The sequence below is a fragment of the Rousettus aegyptiacus genome, unplaced genomic scaffold (genome assembly GCF_014176215.1).
Source record: "Rousettus aegyptiacus isolate mRouAeg1 unplaced genomic scaffold, mRouAeg1.p scaffold_m13_p_16, whole genome shotgun sequence".
In the NCBI taxonomy this organism is placed as follows: domain Eukaryota; kingdom Metazoa; phylum Chordata; class Mammalia; order Chiroptera; family Pteropodidae; genus Rousettus; species Rousettus aegyptiacus.
The window spans coordinates 679,363-706,840 of NW_023416291.1; the positions used below are offsets into that span (position 1 = coordinate 679,363).

A 27,478-nucleotide genomic window follows, 5' to 3' on the forward strand; every position below is an offset into this window, starting at 1 on the left:
AAACACAGCTCCGAGGGGGTCGCCAGTCACGTTAAAAGGACAGCAGAGCCGGATGAAAGAAGCCGAACTCCAGGGGGCAGACACTTCGGCCTCTGTCTCCACCGGCCACCGACTCATATCTTTGTTAAAATTATTTGTCCGCAGATGACCGGGTGGGCGGCACGTCAGGCCCGGCTCCCGCCTGCTCACCCGCCTGCGGCGCCTCTACTTCTGGAAGTGAAGCCGGTGTCCGGCCTCCGTCCGCCCCGCGGGCCTGAGCTCCCAAGCCTCGTTCACTTTAATTGAGTAGCTAAAAATAATTAAAGATGAACCACTGAACATCAACGATTTATACTAACACGATGCCATAGCCCATTAAAACAAACAAAAAATTAGCCAGAGGTTTTTATTACCATAATCACCCTTCAATACTAATACATATTTCGGCTTCAAAATTTATATCGTTTACTAATTATAAAATCAGGAAACACAGGCGAGTCCTCAGTGGGGCCTCGGCCGCTCGCGAGCCGCTCACCCCGCAGCCGCTGCTGACGCTTTGTCCCCGAGCCCCCGGCTCTGGGCGCACCCCGTGTGACCCACGCGGGCGGCCGGGGGCGGGGCTGTCTGTCCCCCGTGAGCGTGGCCGGGCCGGGGCCCGGGGTCGTGTGCCATTGCCCCATCTCCCTGCCGTCACACGGCTGGGCGCGACTCGGCCCGGATCACAGCCCCCCGGACACGAACGAAAAGCTCTTCGACCCTAACGGACGTCTTGGCCCGGTGAACGTCATGGCGGGTACGGGGTCGCCTCGGCACTTAGCCTCTCATCCTTTCCGGGGTTAATTGGGCAAAAAGGTTGCTGAGGTTATTTCTAAACTGGTGATCAGAGAAAAAGTGGAAAATAGTTTAACCTCTTTCTTGGGGAATATTAATCTGTAACCGATTTAATTATCAGGTGCTCAAACTGGAATACGGTTGAACGCACAAGGTGGACTGTTTTTTAATCCTCCCTTAATGGGGGATTTTTTTCCCCTCTAATTTTAACAAGGATCTGATACTTTAATTCTAAATTTCTTATGTTTAATTTAATTGTTAAAACCTATGAGCTCACGGCTTTTAATTTACCCTTAACTCTGTGATAACTCTGTTAAGTGATCATTAACTCCTTTTCTTCATTTGTCTGCTCGATATTTGTTGAGTGCGTCCTTCGTGCCAGACACAAGGGTCACAAAAGGGAACAATGCGGCCGGCGGCCTCTCATGCTTACACTGTGGCGGAGGAGACCATCTGCGAACCCAGCGTGGGGGGCCTGACCCCGCGGAGGCCGCCTGCTCGCGGGGGCGTCCGCTTCGGTGGCCACGGCGGCCGCACTGAGAAGCGAGGTCTGCGCACATCTTTGGCAGAGGGGAGGTGCTGAGCCGTGGGTGCGTCCGGCAGAAGACACGGGAGGTGCCGAGATCCTCGTAGAAAAGCCCGCCTGAGGTGACCAAGGAGCAGCCGGGGCCGGGCTTGGGGAGGAAGGGCGGGAGGCCGTGAGCCCTGATCCTGACCGAGCTCACAGCCCAGTGGAGAAAACCACTACGAGACACTGGTATTCAAACTACAGCACACGATTTGCTCTATTCAAGGTAAACCGGTGTGAATGGGCTTCCGTGTGAGGCCAGGAGCCTCCTCGGGTTGGGGGGGGCGGCCGAGGGGCCAGCGAGGTCTGCAGGTTGAGGGCACGAGAGCCAGATGGGAGGGCGGGGAGCCCAGCGGGAGCGCGGGAAGAGAGCGGAGAAGGCTTGGAGAGGGCGCAGGAAAGAGACTCAGGAAACGTAAGAAGCTCTAGGTGACTGCGGAAGTTGCTTGGAAGTTGGTGGCAGGTGTTACGCGACCAACTTAAGGATTTGAATTTTTATCCGCAAAGCCAGCGAGGAGCATCCAAGTTCTTTAATCAAGCAAGGCGTAAGGAACGCTCAGGTGACACTTGCCGCAGGTGAACCGAAGCGAGGACGGAGAGAAGCCCAGGGCTGTCATCCCGGGAACACCTGCCCCGTGCCACGAGCCAGGGGCGGGGCGGGGGGGGGCGCATCGCCCCCGTGTGTCCCGGAAAGGGGCGGGCATGCCAGTCGCGGGCCGGGGAAGAAGGAGTCCTTGAGAAAAGAGGATGGATTACTGCAAGGCATGCTGAGTTTGAAGTGCCCGAGGGAGGTTCGGGCCGAGATGCCCAGAAGTAATCTATGGAAGAGGTATAATTAGAAAGTCTCAAGTCGTCATGTGTCTAGCGAACTTGAAACCATGGGCTTGATTAAAATTTACAGAGAGAACGGCAGACGATTAATAGTGCAGAAGGTGATGATGGTGATGGTGGTGGTGATGATGGTGATGATGGCGATGATGGTGATGATGATGGTGATGATGGTGATGGTGATGGTGGTGATGATGGTGGTGATGATGGTGATGATGGCGATGATGGTGATGATGGTGATGATGGTGATGGTGATGGTGGTGATGATGGTGGTGATGGTGGTGATGATGGTGGTGATGGTGGTGATGATGGTGGTGATGGTGGTGATGGTGGTGATGGTGGTGATGGTGGTGATGGTGATGGTGGTGATGGTGATGATGGTGATGATGGTGGTGATGGTGGTGATGGTGATGATGGTGGTGATGGTGATGATGGTGGTGATGGTGGTGATGGTGATGATGGTGGTGGTGATGATGATGGTGATGATGGTGGTGATGATGGTGATGATGGCGATGATGGTGATGATGATGGTGATGATGGTGATGGTGATGGTGGTGATGATGGTGGTGATGATGGTGATGATGGCGATGATGGTGATGATGGTGATGATGGTGGTGATGGTGGTGATGGTGATGGTGGTGATGGTGATGATGGTGGTGATGGTGGTGATGGTGATGATGGTGGTGGTGATGATGATGGTGATGATGGTGATGGTGATGGTGGTGATGATGGTGGTGATGATGGTGATGATGGCGATGATGGTGATGATGATGGTGATGATGGTGATGGTGATGGTGGTGATGATGGTGGTGATGGTGGTGATGATGGTGGTGATGGTGGTGATGGTGATGATGGTGGTGATGATGGTGGTGATGGTGGTGATGGTGATGATGGTGGTGATGATGGTGATGGTGGTGATGATGGTGATGATGGTGATGATGGGAATAATCAAGACAATTTTGAGAGTTTTCATATAGGTTACATTGAAAATTTACTAATGCGCTTTACGCTTGCGGAGTGAAGGCATTTAATCTCACAGATGCTCTGTACGAAATGAACTGTTACACATTTTACGTCTCAGGAGGTACTGAGAGTTAAATTTGTTGAGTCAGATACCCCTGTCAGCACCTTATACAGACTAAATCATTTACTTCTGACAACCACGCTGAGGAAATGCTACTACTATCGCCCCGTTTTACTGAAACGGCGATCGAGGAACAGTACGTGTTGGTCGCCTGGCTCAAGGGCGCAGCAGCTGTGAACATGCAGGCATCTGGGTCCGTACCCCAAGTGCTCACCCCCCACATTGCTGTTTCTGTGAGACGGTGACAGACACATAGGCTTTGTTGATAAAACTGGGGAGTGACGAGAAAGATTTCAGCGGCATCACAGTGCTACGAGCACAGAGCAAAAGATCCCGAAGAATTAAATGCGAAGAGGAGGCGGGTCGCACCTTCGTAAAGCCCGGCACGAAGAGGTGAAAATGACGAGTCCGGGGCTGGAGGTACATATGGCTGAAGAAAGAGAATCTTTGTGTTTGCCGTCCGTGTGTGTGTTTAAGAGAAAAGCAAGGTGAGCTGCAACTTCCAGCAGAAAAAGGCACTGAGGATCTCAGAGAGTGAGGGCGGGGCCGATGGGGCCCGGTCCCCGGGGGAGGGGGGGTGGACAGAAAGCAGGGCAGGAGGGGCCGGCAACCGAACAAACAAGCACAGCAGCAGGAGAAGCCTCGCGGCCGCCACCGGCCCAGACGCCGCGACGCACGACGGGCAGACTCCGGCCCGGACAGGCGCGGGGCCCGGCGTCCTCCCTCAGTCCTCTGGAGAGAAACGTGGCCGTGACGAAGGCCTTGTGGCCCCTGACCGACCTCCGTTCTGCGTCACTTTACAAGGAGTTGGGCCCGAGGAAAAGCCAGCTCCGTTTGGGGGTGAACCTTGGGATTCGAGTGGTTCGGGGGATGCTAGAAGGAAATTACCTTCAGACCCACCGCGAGATGAGCATTACATTCCTTCATTTCCTTCTCAACTAGCTTAGAAACCTAGGAAGTGACCTGGGGTTGAGGGGTCTCGCTCGAGTTTCTGACCCGGAAGAGAACCCCTGAGTTGGCCTCCAGAACAGCTTCCGAGATGTGATGAGCTCTGACAGATCCTTCTGGGTGAACAAGGCGGAGGGAGTTAAAATCCTGTCTTTTCAAGCATTTTCCTACCCCATACAATTTTCATCATCCACACATCAAATGTAATATATTTCAAGAGGCCATAATAAAAACTGTTATATCATAAATACACCATTTTTCTTTCCCTGATTTCCATGTAGTTGCCAATGAATTACATGCATGGCCTGTTAAGAAGAGATGATTTTACGGTTCTCCATTAAGTAAACTCATCGGCAGTCTAAATCGCCGCGTTTGGTACTTTAGAAGATTTTCCTTTTACCTGACTCGTACTTCACGCAGGAGTTCTTCCGGCTGTCAGTGAAAGTTCTGGATGGCAGCCTTGATCAGAGCCTGTTGCATCTGCCTCTGCTTAACTGACCGTCTGTACACCTCGGACAATGGTGACAGCCACGTTACGTGACGGTCTTTGAAAGGCATAGGGCAAACCTTTACAGAGCTTTCTAATATTCGACCCACATAAATGTCACAGGGATGGGCAGCGCAGAGGGTTGTCCCCCGGCCTCAGGCACCCACGACGTGCTCACGCCCACACGCGCATGTGGCAGGTGGTCCGCCACGCTTCCTGGGGCCGATGTCACCCGCCTGTCAGGCCTCCCACAGTCTTCAGAGCCTGGAATGTCCTGAGATGCGGTCACCGCAGGTTGCTTGATCTTCGGGGGCTTTACCAAGTGATCGGCCAGGGTAACCTTGCAGTAAGGACTCCTGCATGGGGCGGGGGTAGGGGGCTCGTAAAACCCGCGAGCGGACCACCCACCTGCTCCCCGGACATTTATTCTGGACAAACGAGTCGCTGATACAGAGGACAGTGTTGTTAATGCACTGTGCTCTCCTTAAGCTATTGAGAATGATGTCACTGGAAACAGATAACTGCACAGAGGAGAGAGCTGGGCTCTGGGACACCCAGCAGTTAGCCTGTCACCTCCGGGAACAGCTGTCGGAGCCTTCCCACGGGACCCAGCTGGGGCGAGCTTCCCTGGCCTGGCCCCGCCGGACCCGTCATTCTCTCCCGCACCCCGCAGGGTGACGACGTCTCCTGCATGCCACGCTCGGCTAGGACACAGCATATTTGAAGCCCAAAGCAATAGTATTGGGCTTTTTTTTTTTTTTTAATTTAATGTATTGGATCCCAGAGGGCATAGGAGATTTTTTTTTTTTTTTCGCTTTTAAAGTGAATGTAAGATATGGAATGCCAGCTTCCTAAAACTCATAGATATCAGCAAGCAATGCAAACCTATTAATGACGTGCTGGGGAATGAACATATACAAAGGGACAATAACATTTAAAATTGATAGACTACGCGAGACCGAAGAAGCCCACGAGTCCCTGACGGAGGGGCAGAGGGTGAGAGGAAATCAGAGCATAAGGAGCCGTAGCGCATGTTTAAAACCCAGCGCACTCGGGGACACACTGATGCCCGGCAAGATGCTTCTGCCTCTGAAAATCGACTCAGCAAAGCTCATACGGTTGGCAAAGGTAACCGTGCTATCGAAGCAAATTTAAGTCAACCTGTACGTTAAGAATCAAACAGGGCCAGCACATACTCCAACACGAAATGTTCATCTTACTTAATTCGGGTACAGAAAGTCCAATAAGAAGAGGGAGCAAGTAAGGTCGCCACGGCGCTGGGCAAGAGTTCTCTGACCATCGAGTTACCACGGCCGATTCAGGGTGACATTGAGCCATGGCACCAGGTCGTGAAAATTTAAGATGCCGGTTCAATTTCCCATCAGAGAACCCCGCCATTTAGAGGCGAAAGCTCCCGTATGTCAGTGATAGATGTACAAACATCAAGTCTGGCTGGTCGTAAACAGCGGTCTCAGGAACGGCTGGCTTTAACAGGCATAATAGTTAGATCGTAAAACTGATGCATTAGTTGCTTTATGACATCATTGATGGTTAGGATCAATTGTTGCTTGTTTATTGGTTTGTATTTTCCTGTTTGATTTTGTTTTCTGAAATCATAGATTAGCGATGAGATCCCAGTGTTCATTCTAGGTGGCCATTAACCTCCTCCACTTGGTCCAAGACAACACACGCACATGCATGCACACATGCACACTTACATGCACACACATGCACGCACATGCATGCACACTCACGCACCCTCACACGTGCACACACATGTATGCACACATGTGCACATACTCACACATAGTTTTTCTCTCTCGTTTTGCTATTTATGTATCTTATCTGTAAATTCTTTTATGAATTATTATAATCTTCTGAAATTAACTGATTATACGTTTTTCATGTGGATGGAAAACTTCAACGCTGGTCCCTGCGTCTGCCACGCCATTCACGTAACTGTCGTTACAAGCGCGACACGTCGTTTCCATTCTTAGGGCGGTAAAGTTCTCTTGCCTTAGGGGAAAAAAAAATGACGAGAAACACAGTAGCTGTGCAGTTCTTCGGAGAGATAAGGTAGTTGTAATAGTTTCAACAGATGCCACAGTACTTGCAATTCTGGGATGGCTAGACCTAAAAGAAATAGGTCTTTGTTGTTTATTATTACTGGACATGGCTATTTCTCGAACTCATTAAATTCTCTAAGTTGACAGCGGTGGGGCTCACGAAAGATGACAGCTCCTAAAGCCGTCCATCATTGTGGAAGCGCAAGGATCCAGGATGGGCACAGCACAGGAAAAGCGAGGCCTTAACGTCGCCGTCGTTAGAACGGAGAGCTCGCTGGCACTGGGGGCACCAGGCGGGCTGAGGACGTGCGTGACGAGGCTTCCTCAGAGCACAGAGACCCAGATCAGACCCGGGACGCCGGGCGGCTGCGGAGCGAGGGGGACGTGACCGTCTGACTCAGAGACACGTGGGCGCGACCAGCAGACAGCAAGTCCACGCGGGACGAGAGGAGCAGGGTGCGTCTGGTCCCGAAGGTCCGGCGGCCGGCCGCGTGGACAGGGCAAGGCCGATGCTCTCACTTCCCGTTTACTTTTCTTATCAGTTGCCAGCTGCTCGGCACCGTGGCCGTCGCGGGAAAGGAACATCACGATCACATTGCATTGGAAAGCGAAGCCCTCGTCGGCATGGGGAAAGCTACGAGGCCTCCCCGACGATCACACGCGGTGTCGTTCGGGGCTGCATTGGTGAGAAACTTCGCCACTGTGTTTAATCAGTGGTTGTGAAGTGTCTGGCACGTTTTTAAAGCAACAATTTATTTTTTGTTTGTAAGCGAGCAAAGTGCCTAGCGGCTTCACTTTTGGAAATAGTTTAGACGAACTACGGCTTCTGTTTGAAGGAAGGAACACGTCATACAGTCACCACCTTTCATACCATCAGATCCCAAGTCTGATGTCAGCTGGAGATTCAAGATGTCAAGCCACCAGCAGCCAGGGGACAAAACCGAGGTCACATATCGCGCCTGGCGTCTTACGTTGATTGGAGGGACAGAAGAAAGATATCTTTGTAAGCAAAAGTGTCTCCTTTGAATTATCCTTCTCGGATGACGAGTAATGACTGTGTATCGTTTTCAAATGTCTACTTACTGATTATCTTTTACTTTGTTTCAATATCACCTTTTTCACTTTATCTGCTGGGATTTTCAGGGGCCTAATTTTTAATGTAAAAAATGTTATCAAATTTAAGTAGTTAAGTGTATCTTCAACTTCTAAAAAACATATTTCTCCATCATATTGATGAGTTATGTTTTAGTCTACATTCTTTGTTTAAATATTCAGCTCTTGAATCAAACCACACGTTTGGAGGTTCCTGAAACAATCACCCACAGAACCAGCGGATGACACAGCGATCCCTCCTCTGGGGATTTACCCGAAAGACTTGCAGTCAGGGCCTGTAAGAGACACCCGTGGCCTCACGCGCAAACCAGCCAAACATCTCGAGGGGGGAAGACAGCCAGGGATGCCTGCCTTCGGATCCCGTCATGTGACCTTATGACAGGGAGGTCGGTAGGCACGAAATGGGACAACGGTCCAAGCAAAATCGGTTTAAACAACTGCAGTTCGTAAGACATAAGATGCTGTCAATGAAAAGACATACTCTAGAGTCTGAGACGCTAAAATGTGAGACTAAATGTGACTCTTAGAATCCACGAGATAGGATAATCGAATCATTGAAAGAGATCAAAGGAATCTTCCTTCTTCACCTCTCCATCAAGCAAATTAGCCGAGCTTTACAGAGTGTCAGGCACTTTCCTCGGCCGCTCCCGGCTAGATCATTTCATCTTCACGGCGGCTGCTGGATATGAACTGTTATCAGATCTCGTCGCACAAATGAGGGACGAGTGTGGCACTGGAGATTAAGTGGCTGTGTGAGATTATAGTTATCACGACCAGGAGAGCCGGGAAGCAGCTCTTTCTTCAGAACTAATGTTTTCAAGTGTTATTTTCACCTACCCAAGAAAATGGGCTTTTTCCCACCCAAATCAGGTTCCTTCAACAGAGTACAGGCTCGTGTCCGGAAAACAGAGGCAGCTTGGAGTGAGCGGGTCAGATGCGTCTGATGCAGAATTTCCAGGCCGGGACGGAGCGCTTGGTGTTATTTGGCTTCTGTGCCAGAAAAGGGCCCTTTGTTCTCTGTTTTGTAAAGAAAAAGACTAATCGGCCCTATACAGGAGGGTTTTAGATCTCGCTTCCATCACCGCTTTTGAAAAATCAGCAGCCAGGCTGTACCCCCAAGCCCCTCGCCTCCCACCCCCTGGGGGAGGATAATTGGTCTCATGTTATTCTGTGTCATTATATTGTATCTAGGTAGGGATTCATTTTTTGGTTTATTCCAATACAGATCCCACGAGGAGGCTCTCTGATTTGGAGTGTTATTGTCATTCATTGATTTTGAAAAAGTCACAGCTATCATGCTTTGAAGATGGTGTCTCTATTATCTTCTTCTGGAGATTTGACTAGATTCACGAGTGAAAATGAAGATCATCAGATTTTTTTTTTTTTTTTTTAAAAGCATCAATGCCATGAAGTTACGTTGTAGCGCAGAGACACAGACGAACGTGCAGAGGACACAGAGAGGGTGGGGGCGGACCGTGCGGCTCGGGCCCTGGGCAAAACCGCCGAGGGGGAAGCGACTCGCTGTCGAGCCAACACACATCTTAGTGAGGGGCACTGTGGGTGCGAAGCAAGCCACCCGTGCGCAGGCAGGAAGCAAGCCACCCGTCTGCAGGTGCGAAGCAAGCCACATCATAACGATAATGCTAAACACTTATAAAGTGGTTCTCACTGTCTCCGTGATCATTTAACTTGTTTCAGAACACGCACGTATTTCTACGAGGCGTCCAAAAGGAGCAAATTTCAGTTTGATTTGGTTTTTCTCTTTAGTGATTCTTCGGATGGGACCCTCTCCTGTGGTATCTTTTGATGACGATGGGAACAAAAACGCGGTGGCCCTGGCTGAAGAAGCTATTCTAATCCGAGCCAATTAATTGGCTAATTAATTAATCCCTAATTGTATCATCACAGAGAATGACAAAATATACAAAAGCAATCAGGAAATATCCCCCCGCTCACTGTCCCTGGGGTTTTGAGGCAAGGACGCCATGAACGGGGGCTCCAACGGGGCTTCCCACGTCCCCGCCTTGCTGAGGCTGGGCTGGCCGGCTCGGTGGCTTTCACCGGAACACGGTGGCACGTGCCCCCTCTCCCCCGGGAACCTCTGCTGCATAAAGTTCAAGGACTTGAACCGGGTTCTTTCCCGCTGTGAGCCGGCCCCCGGGGCGCAGGCGCATTCGTCCTGGGCCCATTTAGCCTGTTTTGAGCAGTAATAAATTCAGGGAATGTCTAGCGCTGAATTAAAATCCAATTTGTATATAAAAAGCTTTCAAATTATTCTGAGCAGAAAATCTTCGGTTGATAATGAGTCTTGCTTTAAAATATGCTTTTAAGAAGAGGTAATAATAATTGACCGATACGCAGAGAACGGGCTTAAATGAAAGCATGCCTCCCAAACCCTTGTTTCTCACAAAAAAATGGACATGTTCTCAATGAACACTCATCAAGAAAATGAACACATAACACTAAATGAAATTCTCTCAGAATGTAATTTCTGGGCACGATAATGAAAAAGGAGGCTTCGGCTTCCCGTTCCCCCGATGCTTTTAACCCCTACCCGGGCCGGGAATCCCGGATAACCCGCGACATGGGGTCGCGCTGCGCCTGCCACAGTCGCGCTGGCAGGGGTCGCGCTGGCAGGGGTCGCGCTGCAATTCCTGTTGCTCGGGGCGGGAGGAAGAGCTCAGAGCCCCCCCCCCCCTCCACCACCCCCCCCTGCCCCGCTGCGGCACGCGGCTGTTGCCGGCCACTGTCCCGGGCCCGCCGGCCCCCGAGGCCCCGGGCCGCCCCTCTCAGCCCGGGAGAGGCTGGCGGGGTGGCCGCTGTCTCGGCACGTGAGACCGGGTCCCTCTGTGTGAAGCCGGCCTGTCACGGCCTCGGGCGCGTCCCAGGGCACCCGAAACGGTGCGTTCGACCTGTTTTCCCTCTTCTTCGGGTCGTTTCCCTTTCGCCGTTCCGCCCGGTGCCTTCTGCATCCGCGCCGCCACCTCTGCAGCGCCCGGGACCAGGCGGCCGCTTTCAGACGCGCACGCCGGCCTGTCCCGGGACCCCGTCGGCTCGCCAGACCCGAACCCAAACCCCTGCCGGTCGTGGCGCCCGCCGCGAGCCGGCCCTGCGCACGCGCGGGGCTCACGGCCAGGGCACCTGCGCGCCTCCGCGCGGCCTCTCCCAAGTCCGAGCTCCCCTTGGCGCCCCGACCGTCCCCGCGCGAGCTGAGTCATCTCACCAGCAAGTGCCTGGTGTCCTTGTCGCCCAGGGCGACTGGCTGACCTGGACAGGCGTCAGGGACCCGTAACCTGCGGGTGGGAGAGGCTAACGCACCTGTCCGCGGTGGCCTGGTACCTGCTGGCGCGGAGCCGCGAGCCCAGGCCTCGTCCCCGGAGGGAGGTCCAGACGTTCCCGGCAGGGCCTGGCTCTGCGCTTCGCTGTCCCCGATGAGCCGGGTCACAGCCCCGACGCGGGGAGCCTCATTTCACGCGTTCGGAAGATGTACAACTATTTCTCCTTCGTGTCGTCGTGAATCGTAAATGACACGCTGCCTGTCAACCGCCAGCACAGTGCTACTAACATGCTAAACAAAGGCTTTTTTAAAAAATCCGCAGTAATCACTGCGCCTGTGCCGTTGGAATCGGCTCTTCGCCGGGTCTCCAGGGAACATGCCCCGGTCCAAACAGCGCGTTTTTGTTTTCGGTCCCAGCTCTGACTCTGTCGGTTTCTGGCTACGCCTCTCCCGGGCTCATGCGGTGTCCTTCTGTCCACAGCGCTCGCGACTGCGGCCACGGCCAACTTCTTCCGCACACAGGCCCGCCCACGGCTACTCTGTCACCCAGCCGCAGCGGCCGCGCCCCGCCCGGGCGACCCGCCGGCCAGGGACACGCATCCCCGCCCGGATTTGCGGGCGATCTGTCCAAACGCCAGGGGCTCCAAGGAACCGCCCGGATTCTCAGGCGAAAGAGTGTAGCCGGTTCTCTGGCCCCAGCGACCCCGGCGCTTCCGCCAGGGGGTATGTTGCATTTTGCCTTGCAATGCGACAAGACTGTGGCCATGCCCCACCCACACTACTGAAATTTTACATGTTTGTGCAAACTGTAATAACGAATGCTGCCCAGGACGCATAGACGAGAAATCCCTGAATTAAATTGCATTAATATTAAAATGTGAATTTTTTTAGTGAAATATCCAATTTGGAAGCGGTGTTTTTGGCTCTCTCCTCATCTCCTAGTGCACGATGAAATATTATTCCCCCAAAAAGGAGTGTCAAAAATGAACACGGGGCATTCAGGACTCTCTACACACCATTTTAGATTCTCTTCCACAAGATCGTACTCATCCGAAAAATAAAGTCAACACAGAAATCAAATGCCGAAGACTGAGACCAAGATGTTTATGCTTCAAATCGGTTTCTCCTCCAAACCTATAAGCAACTCCCGGAGGCTCACGGCACCGACAATCACATTCCTGACAACTCTTTGGTGATTCCGAGGAAGAACCGGAAACACCACCAAAAGGGACAGAAAAGCCTGTTTTCTTCAAAGTGACAGTGTGTATGACAATGTACGTAATATCTACGTGCACATACAGATACTATGTGTATGCACACACGTACGCACACGCACACGCGGTCTGAGTCTCTCTCTGCCTGTGCTGACACTGCTCCAGCCTTTGTTAAATTACAGTATTCTATTATTCTGTTTCGGGTTGTGTCACTGAAGAAGTCATCAGTGACCTTTGAATATTGTATGGATGGCGGTAAATGGGTCTTTGTTTCTCGACTGAGAGTAAGTGCAACAGCTGAACGTGAGCTGGGCAGTTTCGTGAACATTATGAGGAACTTTTCAGCTCAGTAGGCGGTTAGGCAGCAGTGGAGCCCCCGCCTTTCTGGGTCAAGAGCAGGGGCCCCTTGGAGCACCCGGAGAAGCACAGGGCCCCCGTCTGAGTTTATGATTAGCAAATGCAAATAAACTAGAATCCGTATTAATTAAAAGGAATAGTAAATAAAAAAGTAAGGAGAAACCCGGAAAAATCTAGCTAGAATGCAAGAGGGTTCCCATAACCCCTCAGGGCAATGCCAGAAGCAAAATACTTGGGTCCCAGTCAAGTAAGGACTCATTCAGGGGCCCATTAAAAACAGAGTCAGGGGTTCACATGTCCTTCCAAGGCTTTTAAAAAGTGAACCTATTACGCTGGTTTTAATCACGTTTCATTGTAGTGCTGATAAGGTCTTAGGATGGGGAAAAACAATGGTACTTTAAATGAGCCCCGGGGTGTCATCTTTGGAGGGAAAACCAATTACTAGCAGAAAAAGATGACACGATCTTTACGGTTCCTTCCTAATTCCAAGTGGTGTCCTGTTATTTTTATTTATATCTTTGTTAAAATTATTTGTCCGCAGGGTGAATTGTTATATATAGGACAAGACAGACCCAAGTGAGCATGTTGAATCAAAACAACAAAAAAAAAAGCGGGAGTTCTCAGAATTACCTGCAGACCAGCGTCACACGCTGCGCTGTCGCTTGATCTAACCGCCATCGCAGGGTGAATGTGGCCTCAGGCAGTTTGGTCACCACCCCGCGCCCCACCGGGAACGTGGCTGCCCCGCACCTGATGCGTGCGTAAGGGAGACGGTGACGGGGGTGGGGGTGGGGTGGGGGTGGCTCGTGGTCTGGTCCAGTACCCACCCTCGCGAGGACCCGTTTTCGTCTCTACGTGTATGGCGTGCGAACATTACACAGCAGCAAACGCTGCCCACCTGGGGTTACAGAAAGGTCTCGGGCTGCGCCTCCATCTCGCACTTCAGCCACCACGGCCAGACCCGGTAGGGCTGGGACGCGGGTTGGACAGGGCGGCGGGGGCTGACGAGGGGGCGGGGCAGGGCGGGGCGGGATGCCCGCGGGGCCACCTAGGCCCCCTGCGGCAGCGCTGGGTGCTGGGTGCGTGAGGAGCGGCCACACCTCAGCGCAAGGGTTTTCAACGCCTGTTTTATTCCTAACCTACTGCATCTTAACATTTCGAGTCATGAGGAATCTAACATGTTCAACACTATGCCTCATGGAGACCCCCCCGGGTTGGCGACACTTCATCGAGACCTCCCGCCTCGCCAAGGCCACCCGGGGGCGACGCAGGCAGCGCGGCGTCGCTCAGTCGCGACCTTACCTTCACGTCGTGGACGTTCATGCGCGTCCCCTCCTTCCCCACGAAGATGTCGTCGATGTCCACGAGGATGTACCTGTCCAGGGACAGCGCCAGCCTCTTCCCCGACAGGAAGGCCACGGCGTCGATGAAGACGAGCTTGTGCAGCCAGAAGGTCAGGTCGTTGCCGAAGAGCACGCGCTGGACGCCGTCGCGCAGGCCCAGGTCGTGCACCACGGTGGCGTAGCGCGGGCCGCGCGCCGCGGCCGGGGGCGCCTGGCCGGCCTGCAGCTCGGCCAGCAGCACGGGCTGGTAGGTGGAGTGGTTGGGCTGGAACACGGTCCAGCCCTGGCCGGGCAGCGGGCCGCGCGCCGCGGCCGCCGCCTTGGTGACGCGCAGCAGCGGCGAGCGCGCGTTCACGGAGCAGCCGCGCAGCGCCAGGTTGCTGAGCAGGCCGAGCGGCTGGCCGGCCAGGCGCGCGCTCGGCGCGCTGTGCTCGGCCGCGCGGTGGAAGCCCAGCAGCCCCGCGCCGAAGTCGGCGCAGTAGCGGTCGAGCAGCGCGCGGCGCCGCGCGTCCAGCGCCGCGTACTTGAGGATGTTCTCGTAGATGACCAGCGCGTACCGGCCCCGGCCGGCCTCGGTGAGCGGCGGCACGTCGCCCTTGCCCGGCGCGATGACCGCGTGGTAGCGGAAGCGGCTGGACTCCAGGATGGCGGCGATGTCCTGGCCCAGCGGCGAGTACTGGCTCTCCACGAACACGAGCACCGCGGCGTCGGTCCGCGACGCGGCCGCCGCCCCGGCCGCCCGGGGCGCCGGGGCGCGGGGCGGCGGGGCCTGCGCGTCCCCGCACTCGGCCCCCGCGCTGCCCCCCAGCAGCGTCGCCCCCTGCTTGCGGCCGGAGTACACGAAGTAGGCGGACAGGGCGAGGCTGGCCAGGCAGCAGGCGGCCGAGAGCGCGACCAGCGCCCGGAAGCCGCGCCGCAGCCTCCCCACCAGGCTCATGGTGCGAACGCGCCCCGGCGCCGTCCCGACTTCTGGCCCTAAGGGGCCATCGTGAGCGACGGCTGCGAGGGCGCGGGTGCCGCTCCCCAAACGTTCATGTGACCATTGCAGACCATGCGAGCTGTCAGCAGGGGCCGCGGCGAGGCGAAGCCGGACGGCTGTGTCCAGGACCCGTCACGCGTCATCTGAAACAGAGGACAAAGGCGGTGACTGCCGTGAGAAGAGACGCGTCGGTGTGTAGACACACGCCCACACGTAAGAAACACGAGCGCGGGTCATTTCAGTGCAGTGCGTGCGCTGGCATGGTCGTCGCCCGACGGCGACAGCTCACATTCCGCCACTTGCAGCAGATGCTTTTCATGGCCTCGAGAGCACAGATCCTAGTGGATGCCGCGCGCACAGGCACGCATGCACGGAGCCGTGAAAATATCTGCGCATATAATATATACGTAACATTACGTGTGTATGGTTTTTCAAACTAATCACCTAAAGAAAAGGTAGGAAACGCAGCTGGAGTGTAAGGCGGTAACCCTGGCTTCTGGGGGTGGTAAACCCCGTCTGGCGTAGAAGCAGGAAAACGGGCTGTGGTGTGGAGGCTGGCGCCATGCACCCAGGCACCTGGGAGCCGGACAGCGACCTTCCACGTGAGGCCCCCACAGGCTTGGCTGTTCCCCTAGACGACACCCTTCTTCGAGGTCACAGGGAGACAGCTGGCCCTCTGCCCCATGGCAGCCCATGGAGGCCCGGCTCCTCCCTCATCCTTGAATCAAAGTGACAGAGAATCTGGGGGAGGAGGGACTAAGTCGCTGGACGGGGCGGGTGGCCCCGGGCACGAACAGGAGCCTTCCTGTCTTTCTCAAAGCTCCCTGCTAACCGTGGCCTGCTCCTGAAAGCAGCACTAAAACTGGGTTTTCTGTCCTTCCGTTTCTCCAACAATCCCACGGTCTAGATCCCCATCCTCTCTTGAGTTCGAAAGAAAAAGAACGTAGATGGCATTAAAGACGATCTTGCCCGGACCGCCCGCCTCTGACGGGCGCGGTGCTCCGCTATCGCCAGTCGCGGTCCCCGGGGCGCACGGCTCTGACGGTCACCGAGTTCCTTTCTACACAGACTTTCTTCCTTCCCCTCAAACCTGCCGAAGTCCTGTCCCCAGGAAGGCGACCCCAAAAGTTCATGCTTGCCACCCAGCACACACGCACGTTATCGACATGCTCTGTCATGGAGAATTAGATTCGCATTCGTATAAGACTGGCACATTGTAAACGCTGTGTTTCTATCACATTGTAAATATTGTGTTTCTGTATTTATTTATTTTTCAGGAACCTGAGTAATTAATGTCAACGAATAAAAAAAGATTATTAGGTTACATCATGAGTTTATTACTATGTCACTATTTTCATTCTATATTTTTCTGTCCTGAGATACATTTTTATTAGTAATTTAAATAAAATTCAACAGTAAGTTGAAATAACATTCGTTCATGTCTTAGATTTTTGAAAAGATATTTTTAAAACTTCGAAAGTCCAGAATTAAAAAATTTTTAAATATCTACCAAACATTTTAATTCCAAATATATAAAAAGAGTCCAAATATATAAGGAGACCTGAATTTTCCCCCCAAAAAGATAGTAAACCAGTTTGAAAAATCTCCCCAGTGATTTCTCATTCACTTTGCTGGGAAATTATTTCCTATATTAGGGACTTATATTTTTATCAAATATAATTCTTTAAGATAATTACTTGTTCTCCAAAAACCTTTTAAGCATTTCAAAATCCATTTCTCTTTAAACAAATTGTATTTTACTAAAAAGAAATAAAATGCAGCAATAAAAAGGTTTGATATAAAACATATAAATCAATTATGCTCCATCCTCTATTTTTGTGTATGTTTGAAAATGTTACAAAGTAAATTTTTAAAATGAAAATTAAATTAAATTACATATATATATTAAGAAATATAACAAATATTGAAAGAGATTAGAAAATTTCCAAGGGAGATTATCCGGTCTTGTCTCTTGTCTTATAACCATACCTAGCCTTCTCCTAGCTCGTGCATTTGATTTAAAAATCTACTTACAGAAACATGGGACCAGCCTCCCCTACACCCTGCATCACCCCATGAGAGCAGAAATCTATTGAATCCACATATTTGGGGGTGGGGGTTGTTCAGTACTTTAAAAACAAATTTAATCAGGAATTTGAAAAGAGACTAAGTGCATGACAAGTTAATGCTTTTTAAAATCCTTATCTATTCTGACATCAAAATGTGACTTTTACTTTTGAAAATACAAAGAATGTCAGTTTCGCGTGTGAGAACAGCTTATCCTGATATGCGACAGTAAAAAAGAAATAAAAAAGCATATGGGACCGGAATCTGTCAACCAAAAGAATAAATAAAATTTAAATGTGACATTTATTTAGCATGAATGTGTTCAGCGTCAGAAGAGCTACAGGCACACAGGATTACCATGACGGACCAGAGGCTTCGACCGCGTGTGCCGTAATCTCAGGACAAGCCTCCCGTTTCTCTTTCCTCAACAAAAGTTAGCCAGTGAAGGTGACAAAGTTTGGAAAATAAAAAAAAATGGTATTACGAGTATGTTGCGGTAGGCTTTGTGCCTGATCAGAGCTGGCGTGGGGTCCTCTGGGGTGCGGGGTGGGGGGGATGCGGTGTCTGAGCGCCAGGAGCATCTTCTGTCCCGACGCTGGGCCTTTGACCCTGTCCCTGACGGAGGCCCTCACCCCCTTGTGATTTCCTGGGTGACATCAGTGTTTCTGTGCCAGCGCTGGTGGGGTCTGGGCTGGGGGCTGCCGTCAGAGAGGCCCAGCCACGTGGAGAAGCCTAGAACTTTTGGCCGCACCCCACATCCGAGGGGAAGGAGAGGAGGTGCTGGAGCCCGAGTTAATGCTGGTCAAGCCTACGTGACGAAGCCTGCATGAGACCCCGGAGGGCTTCCCGGTTGGTAATCCACGTGCCGGGAGCCTATGGCAGCCCATGGCAGCCCAACTCTGCGGGGACAGTCACCCCTGCGCTCAGGGCCCAGCCGCCCCGCCCCGCGCCTCTCCCTGACCGCCGCTCCGCATCGTGCGATAAGCTGGTAAGCGTAAGAGTGACCCCGAGTTCTGTGGCCGGTTCCAGCAAAAGAAGGAGTCCAGGGGAGGCCACGGGGATCTCCGGCTGGCACAGAGCCAGGCAAAAGTCGTGGAGGAGCCAGGCGCCTTACTCCCTGTGACTGGAATCAGGCGGGACAGCCGGCATGGACCTACCGACCAGCCGTCGCGGACCAGACCCCGAAGGGCACTGAGGTGACTCTGTGGCGCTAGGGGAAGACCCAGGGTGCAGGGGGCTGTCACTACTGAACAGGCCCCTCCGCCCCAGGGGCAGTGGGGGTCTGGGGGAATTTGGATTGTATTAAGACTGGGATTTTTTCTTCTCTCAGGATTTCCATTGTCTCAGTCTGTCATTTTACCAAGATGATGATAATAAATGTGTTTTTTCTACCGCAATCATTCACTTTCTACATAAGAGGTTTTCTAGATTTTGTCCTAATGAGCTTTTCACTCAGTCCTTGATCTTGCATTTCAGAGAAGGGATGGGGGTTTTTACGGGGCACCAAATCTGGCTACAAGGGACTCACAGAGACGCCCGTGCCAGTGGAGTGACCTATGCGGCAGGACTGTGCTCTGCGTCCTTCGACCAATCCTAAGACTGTTCGCAGCTAATTTGCATAATACAAGCAAAGTAACTGTAAATATCAGGAGATAAAGTATTAGAACTAATGTAGCATTCTTAAACTTTTAAAACACAAACTCAAATCTATAATAAAGATAATTAAAAATTATAAAAATTAAAATATTTTTAAAAAATGACTTTTTCAAGGCAGTTAACATTTTTTTCTTTAATTACATGGGCCATAGAAAGAGGCGAACCACGTTTGGCACTTGTTTCCCCTGGATTCGAAAAGTTAGCCTGAATATGAGTCTATCACATTTATTTGAAAAGAGAAAATAAGACATTTGCTTTTTGAAGAGTTATTATTTCTAAGCCACCCTCGGGTCGCCCACGATGTTTCAACACTAGAGGGCGGTATAGTCTCGCGTTCAGTGCAAAGCCAGACAGACCCCCAGCACCTGCTCTTCCCAGACGAAACTGGCAGGTGGCAGCGAGGACCACCGCCCGCGGCTGCGGCTGTCACAGCCAGCCGGGGATGCGGACGGACGCGCCCGCCCATCCGCCCCGCCCCGCCCCGACGCGTTTGCTCGACGCCCTTCCGCACGTCGGTACTAACCACTGTTACATTCCTGACCCGGCCCTTGCTTCTGAATCCTTATTTCTGAGTTTTCATTTCATCCTCTTTTTTTCCCTCTGTTCTTTATTGTGCCCAAGAAAAGAAACAAGGACATAACACCTCCGCTTAATACCTGGCTAATTCTGTGACGTTTTAAGACCTAAATCTTTGTCTTTAAGGAGACAGGAGTATATCTGTAATTCAAAGAGGACATGTTTATTTTATTTCTAAAGTAAAAACAGTAATGTGTTTTTTTTTTTCTGAGAGTCACCATTTGGTTTTACATTTCTCTATCATGCAAATGTGTTTATGCAATAATTTCATTCTCCCCACCCCCCCTCCCCAAAACACATGATCTCTAAGGATTTTTTTTCTAAGTTTATTGGGGTAACATTGGTTAATACAATTATATAATTTTTGGGTGTACATTATAGTTTGACATCTATATATTCTATTGTGATTACCCGGAGCCCAGTTTCCTTCAGCTGTGACTTTCTCAAACATAGGAAGAGTGTTCAAATTGTTGAACAGGCCAAAGACAAAAGAACTGATAGAAATGTGAATTAATATAAATGACCCAAAGTGTGAAAAATGGTAATAATAAAGCCTTCTGAGATTAAAAATAAAAACAAAGTGAATCAAATAAGATTTATGAACCCAGAAGTCAGAAGGGAGTAAATGGATTAAAAGCGTTCTACAAACCAAACCTCGTATTGAGGGTATGGTATTAATGAACCTCAGACATTGGTAAGTGAGCATATTTTGATTTCAAAACTAATAGAGGAGAAAATGAAATGCAAGAGAAAATACTTTTAAAAATAAAGAAATAAAGGTAAGAAAAACAAACCTGGAGTAAGTAGGACCAATGGAAAAGAAAATAGGTCTGTTAATGTCAGTAATGACATCACACCTAAGTGAAGTAAATTATCTTTCGAAAACAAAGGCTGCTGGATTGGCTCAAAACGCCCTCGCACGCCGCTCGCGGCCCACCTGCTCCCGCCCGTCCCCTCCGAGGCCCTGTCACGGACCGCTTAGCCTCACGCCCCGGAGGAGAGGGACCTTTTTCCCCAGGGGAAGACGGGAGGCAGCGGACGTTTCGCACCGTCTGCCGAAGGGCTGGGGGGCTGTGAATACCGTGGGAACGACTCTTCTCCCGCCGCGCAGGACACAGCGGTGTCGTGACGGTGGTGGCAGGGGGCGGGGGGGGGGGGCGCGGGGCTGCCCCAGGGCTTCGGGCTCCCGCGTCCCGCGTGCGCGCTCCCTGCACGCTGCCGGGGCCGGGCCGGCCGCCCCGCGCGCTGCCAAACGCGCCTCTCGCCGGAGGCCGCGAGCGGGCAGCGGGGTCTGTCCCGCGACGCCCGGAGCGAGACCTTGGCGACCGCGGAGCGCGGCGAGGGCGATGCGGGGAAACGCGGGGAAACGCGGGGAAACGCGGGGCTGCGCGGGCAGGAGGCGCGGGACGAAGGCTACGCGCCTCCCTTGCGCTCTCCCAGCTCCGAGGCAGGCGCCCACTTTCTCTTTATGCCTAGACTTTGTCTGCACCCGAGGGCGACTCTCTCGAACTCCATTTCAGCGGTCAGCTCTCTGCCACCGACCTTCTTGCCCAGAGACCCCTGAAGCCCTCAGGCACCCAGTAGGGACGCGGGGAGAAAATGCACGCTGCGTGGAGCCACCGAAGCCCGTCCGCCAGCTTCTCCGAGCCCCCTGGGCAGGTGCTCCACGTGGCGCCGGCGACCCCTGACTTCGAGCTGCTTGTGATGCAAAATGACCTTTCCCAAGGGACACTCCGCCGCGGACCGACGGCTGTAGATGCCAGGGACCGGCGTCGTCACTCAAAGACGTCAAGGAACGAACCATGGAGAGTTGCGCCCGGGAACGTGCAGAAGCCCGTCGAGGGTCCCCCGGCAGATGCGGACCCACATCTTCCGAGCGGCTCTGCGGCTCCTCACCCACTGCCGGGGTCAGCACTGGCTCCCCGACTCAGCGAGGCGGAGGATTTCACTGTGCTGTGCGAGGCTCACACGGAACGTCACGGACATGGACATGCTGAGCTTTCCTTTTGCGGCTGTATTTTCTAAGTGTAGATTTTGTAGCTCATCGTTACTATTCTCACCTCACACCTATTGCTCTCACCTGAGAGCAGTCCGAGCTCCGCGGGGCACCATAACGTTGGACGACTCGTGGCCGAAGGGAACCGGCTCTATTCAAGAGTGTCGGTGGTCTGGGCACGTTATTATTATTATTATTTAAATCTATTTCCTTCATATTTCATGTTATTTTAACTTGTAGCTCCTGCAGAATAAAACACCACCTTGGCCATCAACCAGAAATAAGACGGCTGGTCACATGTAAATATAGCCCATCCAGAGCTTCATCTTCCCACGCAAAACTAATCCAGGACACGCAACTCTGGGCGTTTGAGACAAGCACGGTAGAAGCCCACGTGAAGAGAGCTGGAGCGATTTCAAGCATTCCGCTCCTTGTCAGGGGCGTCCCTTCCCGAGACACGCCTATTTTAATACTTGATGTCTGGAACCTAGGGTTGTTGCAGTCGTTACTTGCGAATGCTTTCAAAGGGCGCACAGAAACGGCACCAAAATAATCCGCTTAGCCACTTGTTTGGTAGAAAACCCTGGGGGTTTACGAAGTGTAAAACATCTTGCTGATTCTCAAAACACCTTTGGGAGAAACGGACAGGCAGAGCGAAACGGTCTTGTTTTACATGTGAAGGTCGCTGGGTCAGCGGAGACACAGCAGCGCACCTGCGGCCCAAGCCCAGCCGTGGCTTGCGTCTCCCTGCGCTGCGCTCCGCCGGGGCGGACGCCGGGCCCGCGGGGGGTCGGCCTCCTGGTGGGGCGGTGGGGGGTCGGGGGGTGGGGTACGGCCTCGCGGCCGGGGTTTCTGCGGAAGGCGCTTGCGCCACCAGTGACAGCGAGCGTGTCCCCAGGCCCTCTGCTGTTCCCCGTGGCAGCGCGGCCTCCGCGTGTTTACGTGACGTCCACGGGGAGAGCAAAGCCACGTTTCCATTGTCCCCATTTCTCCCAAAGATAGTTTTGAAGGGCAACAAAATAGTGCCCGTCTCACGATCTCCCAGAATGTTCTAGCCAATCGGCTTGCCAAGTGAAGCGTCTTGGCACAGTGACTACTGTCCTTCTAAAACATTCATGAGTAACCTTTGCAATAATTCTAGAAAACATGTCAATACAGATACCACACGAACTATATTTTTAGTGTTTTACTAGAGAAAATTGCAAGCTAAGTAACATTTGTGGGGTTTTTTTGTTAGTTTTATCCAGTTTCATCTTCTGAAATGTTGCCTTCTCGCCTTTTTCTAATCCCACATTTTCCCTTATTCTAGTATGCCAGAAAAATCAAGATAAACTATTTACCATCTTTTTTCCTGACAGTTTTCCCTCTGGTTCATGTTCTGTTTTTCTTAAGATATTTGAATGTGAGTTAATTTTCAAAACTGCGATGAGTCAAATTAAAATGTTAATCAGCGAAGTTTGATCTTTTAAGTTAGCTTCAGTGTTATTAAAATTCAAATATGTCATCAACAGAACCACAGAGACTGTGAAAAAGAAGGTTTTAGGTGGTGACCTCCCAGCGAAGGGACTGCACACGGCCAACACTCGTCACTCACGGTCCCTGGAAGCCGGGACGGCTGTTAGGCTGTTAGGTTGCGGGCGTAAGTCAGAGGGCGGATGCATGTCATCGATGCCGAGTTCCGTTAAGGTGACATCGCTCATCTCGTCCGTGTGGGGCTCCTGATTGTCACGTTTCGCTCTCCCAGGATTCTCTGACGCAGGCGTCATTACTGCCACGAGTAGACGTGTCGGAGTCTCGGGGGGCTTAGTCAGCCTCTTCGAGGCTATGAGACAAGTTAGGGGCAGAGCTGGGGCTAGAGTCTAGCTTTGTTGAAATTCAGCGTCACCTCCTGCCCCGACCACCTCATCTTTTAATCGAGGTTTTTAAGTGACCGCGACTTTTCTCGAAGGGCTCCTTCTCCGCAGACCATGTCTATGTCCCTGCCATTGAGAAGCTCGTAGAAGCCAGGGGTGTATCTAAGCTTCAGATACGTCCTTTCTTGGGCTGACTCAAAGAGTGGCAAGACCAGTATGTTTAAATTTTTAAAAAATCAGTCTCATTATTTAAGATATTTATCAATTCCTTATCTTTAAGGATTACATACTTTGTAAAATGACCCTTTTATAAAGAGTTGCTTTTATACTCTAGAGCAGGGGTCCCCAACCTCTGGGTCTTGGACCGGTACCGGTGTCCACGGCTCGTTGGGAACTGGCCGCTCAGCAGGAGGTGAGCGGAGCTTCTTCGTTAAATCCTACGGCGTGCGAAAGCCCCTTAGTGTCCCTGCGTCGTCTCGTTCCCTGTCTTCAGCTGTCACCGGGTTCTCGGGCGTCCAGACGGGACGCGCTCCCCACGCGGCCTCACGTGTCGCATCCGCCGGACCCCTGCCGCGCGCCCGCCGCCCCGCGTTCCCGCCACCGGCGTCTTTCGGTGGAACTGGGGGCACCGATGCACACACAGCGGCTGCACCTGAAGGTGACAGGTGCTGGGACACGGCTGCGAGCGCAGAGCAGGACCAGGGCCCCCCGGGGAGGGGGGCGGCCAGCGAGGCCTCGGGGAGCGCGCGCGGAGGGCGGGCCGTGGGCTCTGCTCGGCCGCTTCGCGAGTCCGCGGCGCGCAGCCGCATCCGCCTGTACCGCGGCGGAGTCGAAAGGACTTCTGAAATTGTGAAATTTTAAAAAAATTTCAACCATTGCACTGGTCCCTCCGTCATTTCATTACGTTAAGTCCGTTGTCCCTGCCAACCGTGTGACTCTTTGGGACGCTTCCCACCGATTCGTGAGAAGGAGCCGGGAGCCCAGGGCGTCCACTGCTGAAGTTCCAGTAAGAGCACTAACTGTCAGGCTGTAGGGGAAGAGATGAGCCTTCGGGATCATTTGCTCACATACCACGTTTTAATGCCTAAGAACTACGAAGAGTAGGAGCCGGGTCGAGAATTACGTTTCTCAAATGGATGGGGCTTTCTACTCTCTGGAGAAAGTCCTGAACGGTGGCCCGCGCCCTCCACCCAGCCGGGCAACCTCGCGGAGCCCAGGACGAGAAGCCGGACGCAGCACTTGCTGCAGGAAAAGATGCAGCTTCGGATGCAGGGGCGGCGGACGGGAAGGGGGCGACGGCTCACCGAGGGCCTGGCGGGTGTGGCGGGGCGTCACGGTCGGGGACCGCGGGCGAAGGCCGAGGTCACCGCGCCCCCTGCCTCTCCTGCTGTGTAGAGCGCGGGTCACCACAGTCTCCACGCAGGAAGCATTTCGAACTGGGCTCCGAGGGGAGAAGAGGAGAGAAAAGGGAGGAAGGAGGGCGGGAGGACGTGGGGCAAGGGGGGGAGGGGGCGTGGGGGAGGGGAGGGAGCAGCAGGCAGAGGGAGACTATGGAAGAAATTCACACCCTTTCCCTTCCGCCTACTGCACCTGGCCAGGTCACCTGCCACTTCCACAAAGTTATCATTGAAGGTAAATTGCATTAGAGACTTTTAACGAGGCGGGTAAAGCACGGCCTGGGTCCTGATCTTGGACTGTCCAAACGGGGAACAACATTCTGTCAATGTGGGGGATGCAGAGAGAGGGAGAGACGGACAAACGGACAGACAGACACAGAGAGAGACAGATGCAGAGACAGAGACAGAGACGGAGAGTATGCGTGTGTGCGTGTGTGTGCGTGCATGCGTGCGTGTGTTAGCTTACTAAAAGTTGCTTTCTCCACTGAACTCTTGAAATATTTATAACAATGGTTGCTAAGAAGTGTGAAAACAACTTCTTACAGAAATTGGTGCAGAAGTCTCAATTCTACAACTCGGCAGAGGTACCAGTCCCGTTTTCTCAAATAACCTCAGGGCATCGCCGAGTTAGGTTCCCAAGCATTCCACCATATCCTTTTCTTTAACCCTTCATTTTCTTCTCACATAGTTCCTCAATTCTAACAAATTCATCATGACAGTCATTTAGTACTAGTGACGTTTCTTAAGTATACCTCTTGAAAAAAGATACTTCTAAAGTTGTCTATATATGCAAATTTTCTCAATGAGACACTTCAAGGCCAATATCGACTTTGCCATGTGCAGGTCATTTTCTTATAATGATTTTCATGGCCTGAATTATGTGGACACTCATGAATATAGACACATTATAAGAAAGCAAAGAAAACACATAGATCAAGTGACCAGGCAAACATTTCCACCAGTAGGAACAGAGAGTAAGTAACTACTCGCATTTTAAAGATCCACTGGTTTTGAAATGCCCGAAGCCACTGATGACTAGATTTCATTATCAGACTATTCTGGGCTTCGGTCAAGTTTGTTATCAATTCAATATTGTTCTAAAAGAAATTTTAGGTCTGTCAACTCTAGCGTGCGGTAGATGTCCTTAGAGGACTGAGACAGGGAGCGCTTGGCAACAGGACGGGGTTCATAAAAGCTGCACCCCGCAAGCGACACCTCTGGCTTCCGCGACTTGCTGAAAACACTTTAAAAACAGGGCACTTAACACCCTTTGTGACAGCCTGGCTGCCTGTGTCCTGAAGCGTTAACGGGAAGGGCTGGCGGCATGTGATTCCGTGGCTGCCGAAGGCGGTGCCACCGTCTGACACCTGACCCTTCCTGTCACTTCAGAAACCCAAAATAAATCGACAGACACCGCGGCATCTCTTTTCTGAGTTATCGGGGGCCATGGGGACGGGAGCCCACGCTCCCTTTTGCTGTCCAGCTCACAGGCCGTACCCTGCGGCGGGGCTGGCCGGCTGGCACGCTCATGTCCCCAACCGTCACAAAACCGCCGCCCGCCTTCCCCGGGCGTGTGGCGGCCGTGGGCGCGTAGGTGGCCTTTCTCCCCTCCACCATGCACCTCCTCCTGATTCCCTCTCTGCTCTCGAGGGTACACGCTGCGTCACGCGGGGTTCGCTCGGCTTGTTTACCTTGTGGAGCAACCTCGACATTTGTAAAGTCACATTTAGAGCAACTTTTAATAAGAAGAAAACTTCGTCACTTTGAAATTTTGCTCTACTCGGAAAAACATGTTTGTTCTTTAGATACCACACAGTTTGTACCAGAGAAAGGAGTCACACTCTGGTGAGACTCGAAACACAATGCCTCGCGAGGACTTCCGACCCAGAAAGAGGCAGCCTCGGGGTGCAGCGCATTTTCTACTCTATTTTATGAGTTTCCCAGCTGCTTCCTGGACCTGGGGAGGCAGCACCAGCTGGAACCTTCTGAGCAAAGTGGTCTGAAGGCTCCTCTGTCCTTCTCCCTAAGAAGCTGGAACTGTCCACAACAGAAAGTTTCATCCTGGATTTCCTCCTCAGTGGTACCTTTTCTCCTCAGACACAATGTCACATAAACATTAGACCTACCGGGGGCAAGTGTTTTACTGGGTTAGAAACATTTATTCTGCATCTGTAAGAGGTAAGGTGAGCACTGAGATTTGAATTAGGAGACTGAGTTGTTTTAAGTCCGGTGATAGAATTATTGTTTGGGTGGGTGTGAGGAAGAATAGGTATAACAGTTTTAATACTCAGATAAAATATAGAAGGTTTTCTTTTTTGAGGTAAATATATATATATTAATATTCATGTTTTTCTATTTTGGTTATCAGATATAGAATTTTCAAATTATGATTTTATATATTTGTGTATAAAATAGTCTCCATTTACTGCCTTTTGGCATTTCAGGAGAATCATTTAAATTGACACATCTCTTGGATAATAACTTCAGCTGGCACAAGATGAAACAATTTATACACACATGCAAGTGTATCGGAAGGAAATCAGATATTAAAATCCTTATGAAGTTTTCCCTTTTTACGTAAGAACGATGCCTGACTTTCTAAATTACATCTACATGTTCTCTCTGAGGGTGATTTTCATTTTACAGCTAATAAGCCATACACACATTACAATTTTTTCAAGAGATTTTCCAGGGATTCATCTCAGGGCTGATCATTTGCCATTAAGAGTGAAAAAAAAAAATGCTATTCTGCTCAGTGTTTAATTTCCAAAAACCTCACCCATTAGCTTATCCTGAGCCTTCGCTCAGTGCAAGTGCTGCGTGATCTTCATCACCGGAAGGTGAACGTTCAGAAGATTC

At 51.9% G+C, this 27,478-nt stretch overlaps 1 protein-coding gene across 1 annotated transcript in view; it reads right to left on the reverse strand.

Moving 5' to 3' along the window:
- Positions 1 to 15,032, reverse strand: part of NDST4 (N-deacetylase and N-sulfotransferase 4) — a 63,097-nt gene extending 48,065 nt beyond the window's left edge. Inside the window, exon 1 of the mRNA XM_016144802.2 lies at positions 14,055 to 15,032. Coding sequence (XP_016000288.2) covers positions 14,055 to 15,032 — 978 coding nt within the window. The remainder of the gene's footprint in view (positions 1 to 14,054) is intronic.
- Between the last annotated feature and the right edge of the window lie 12,446 nt (positions 15,033 to 27,478).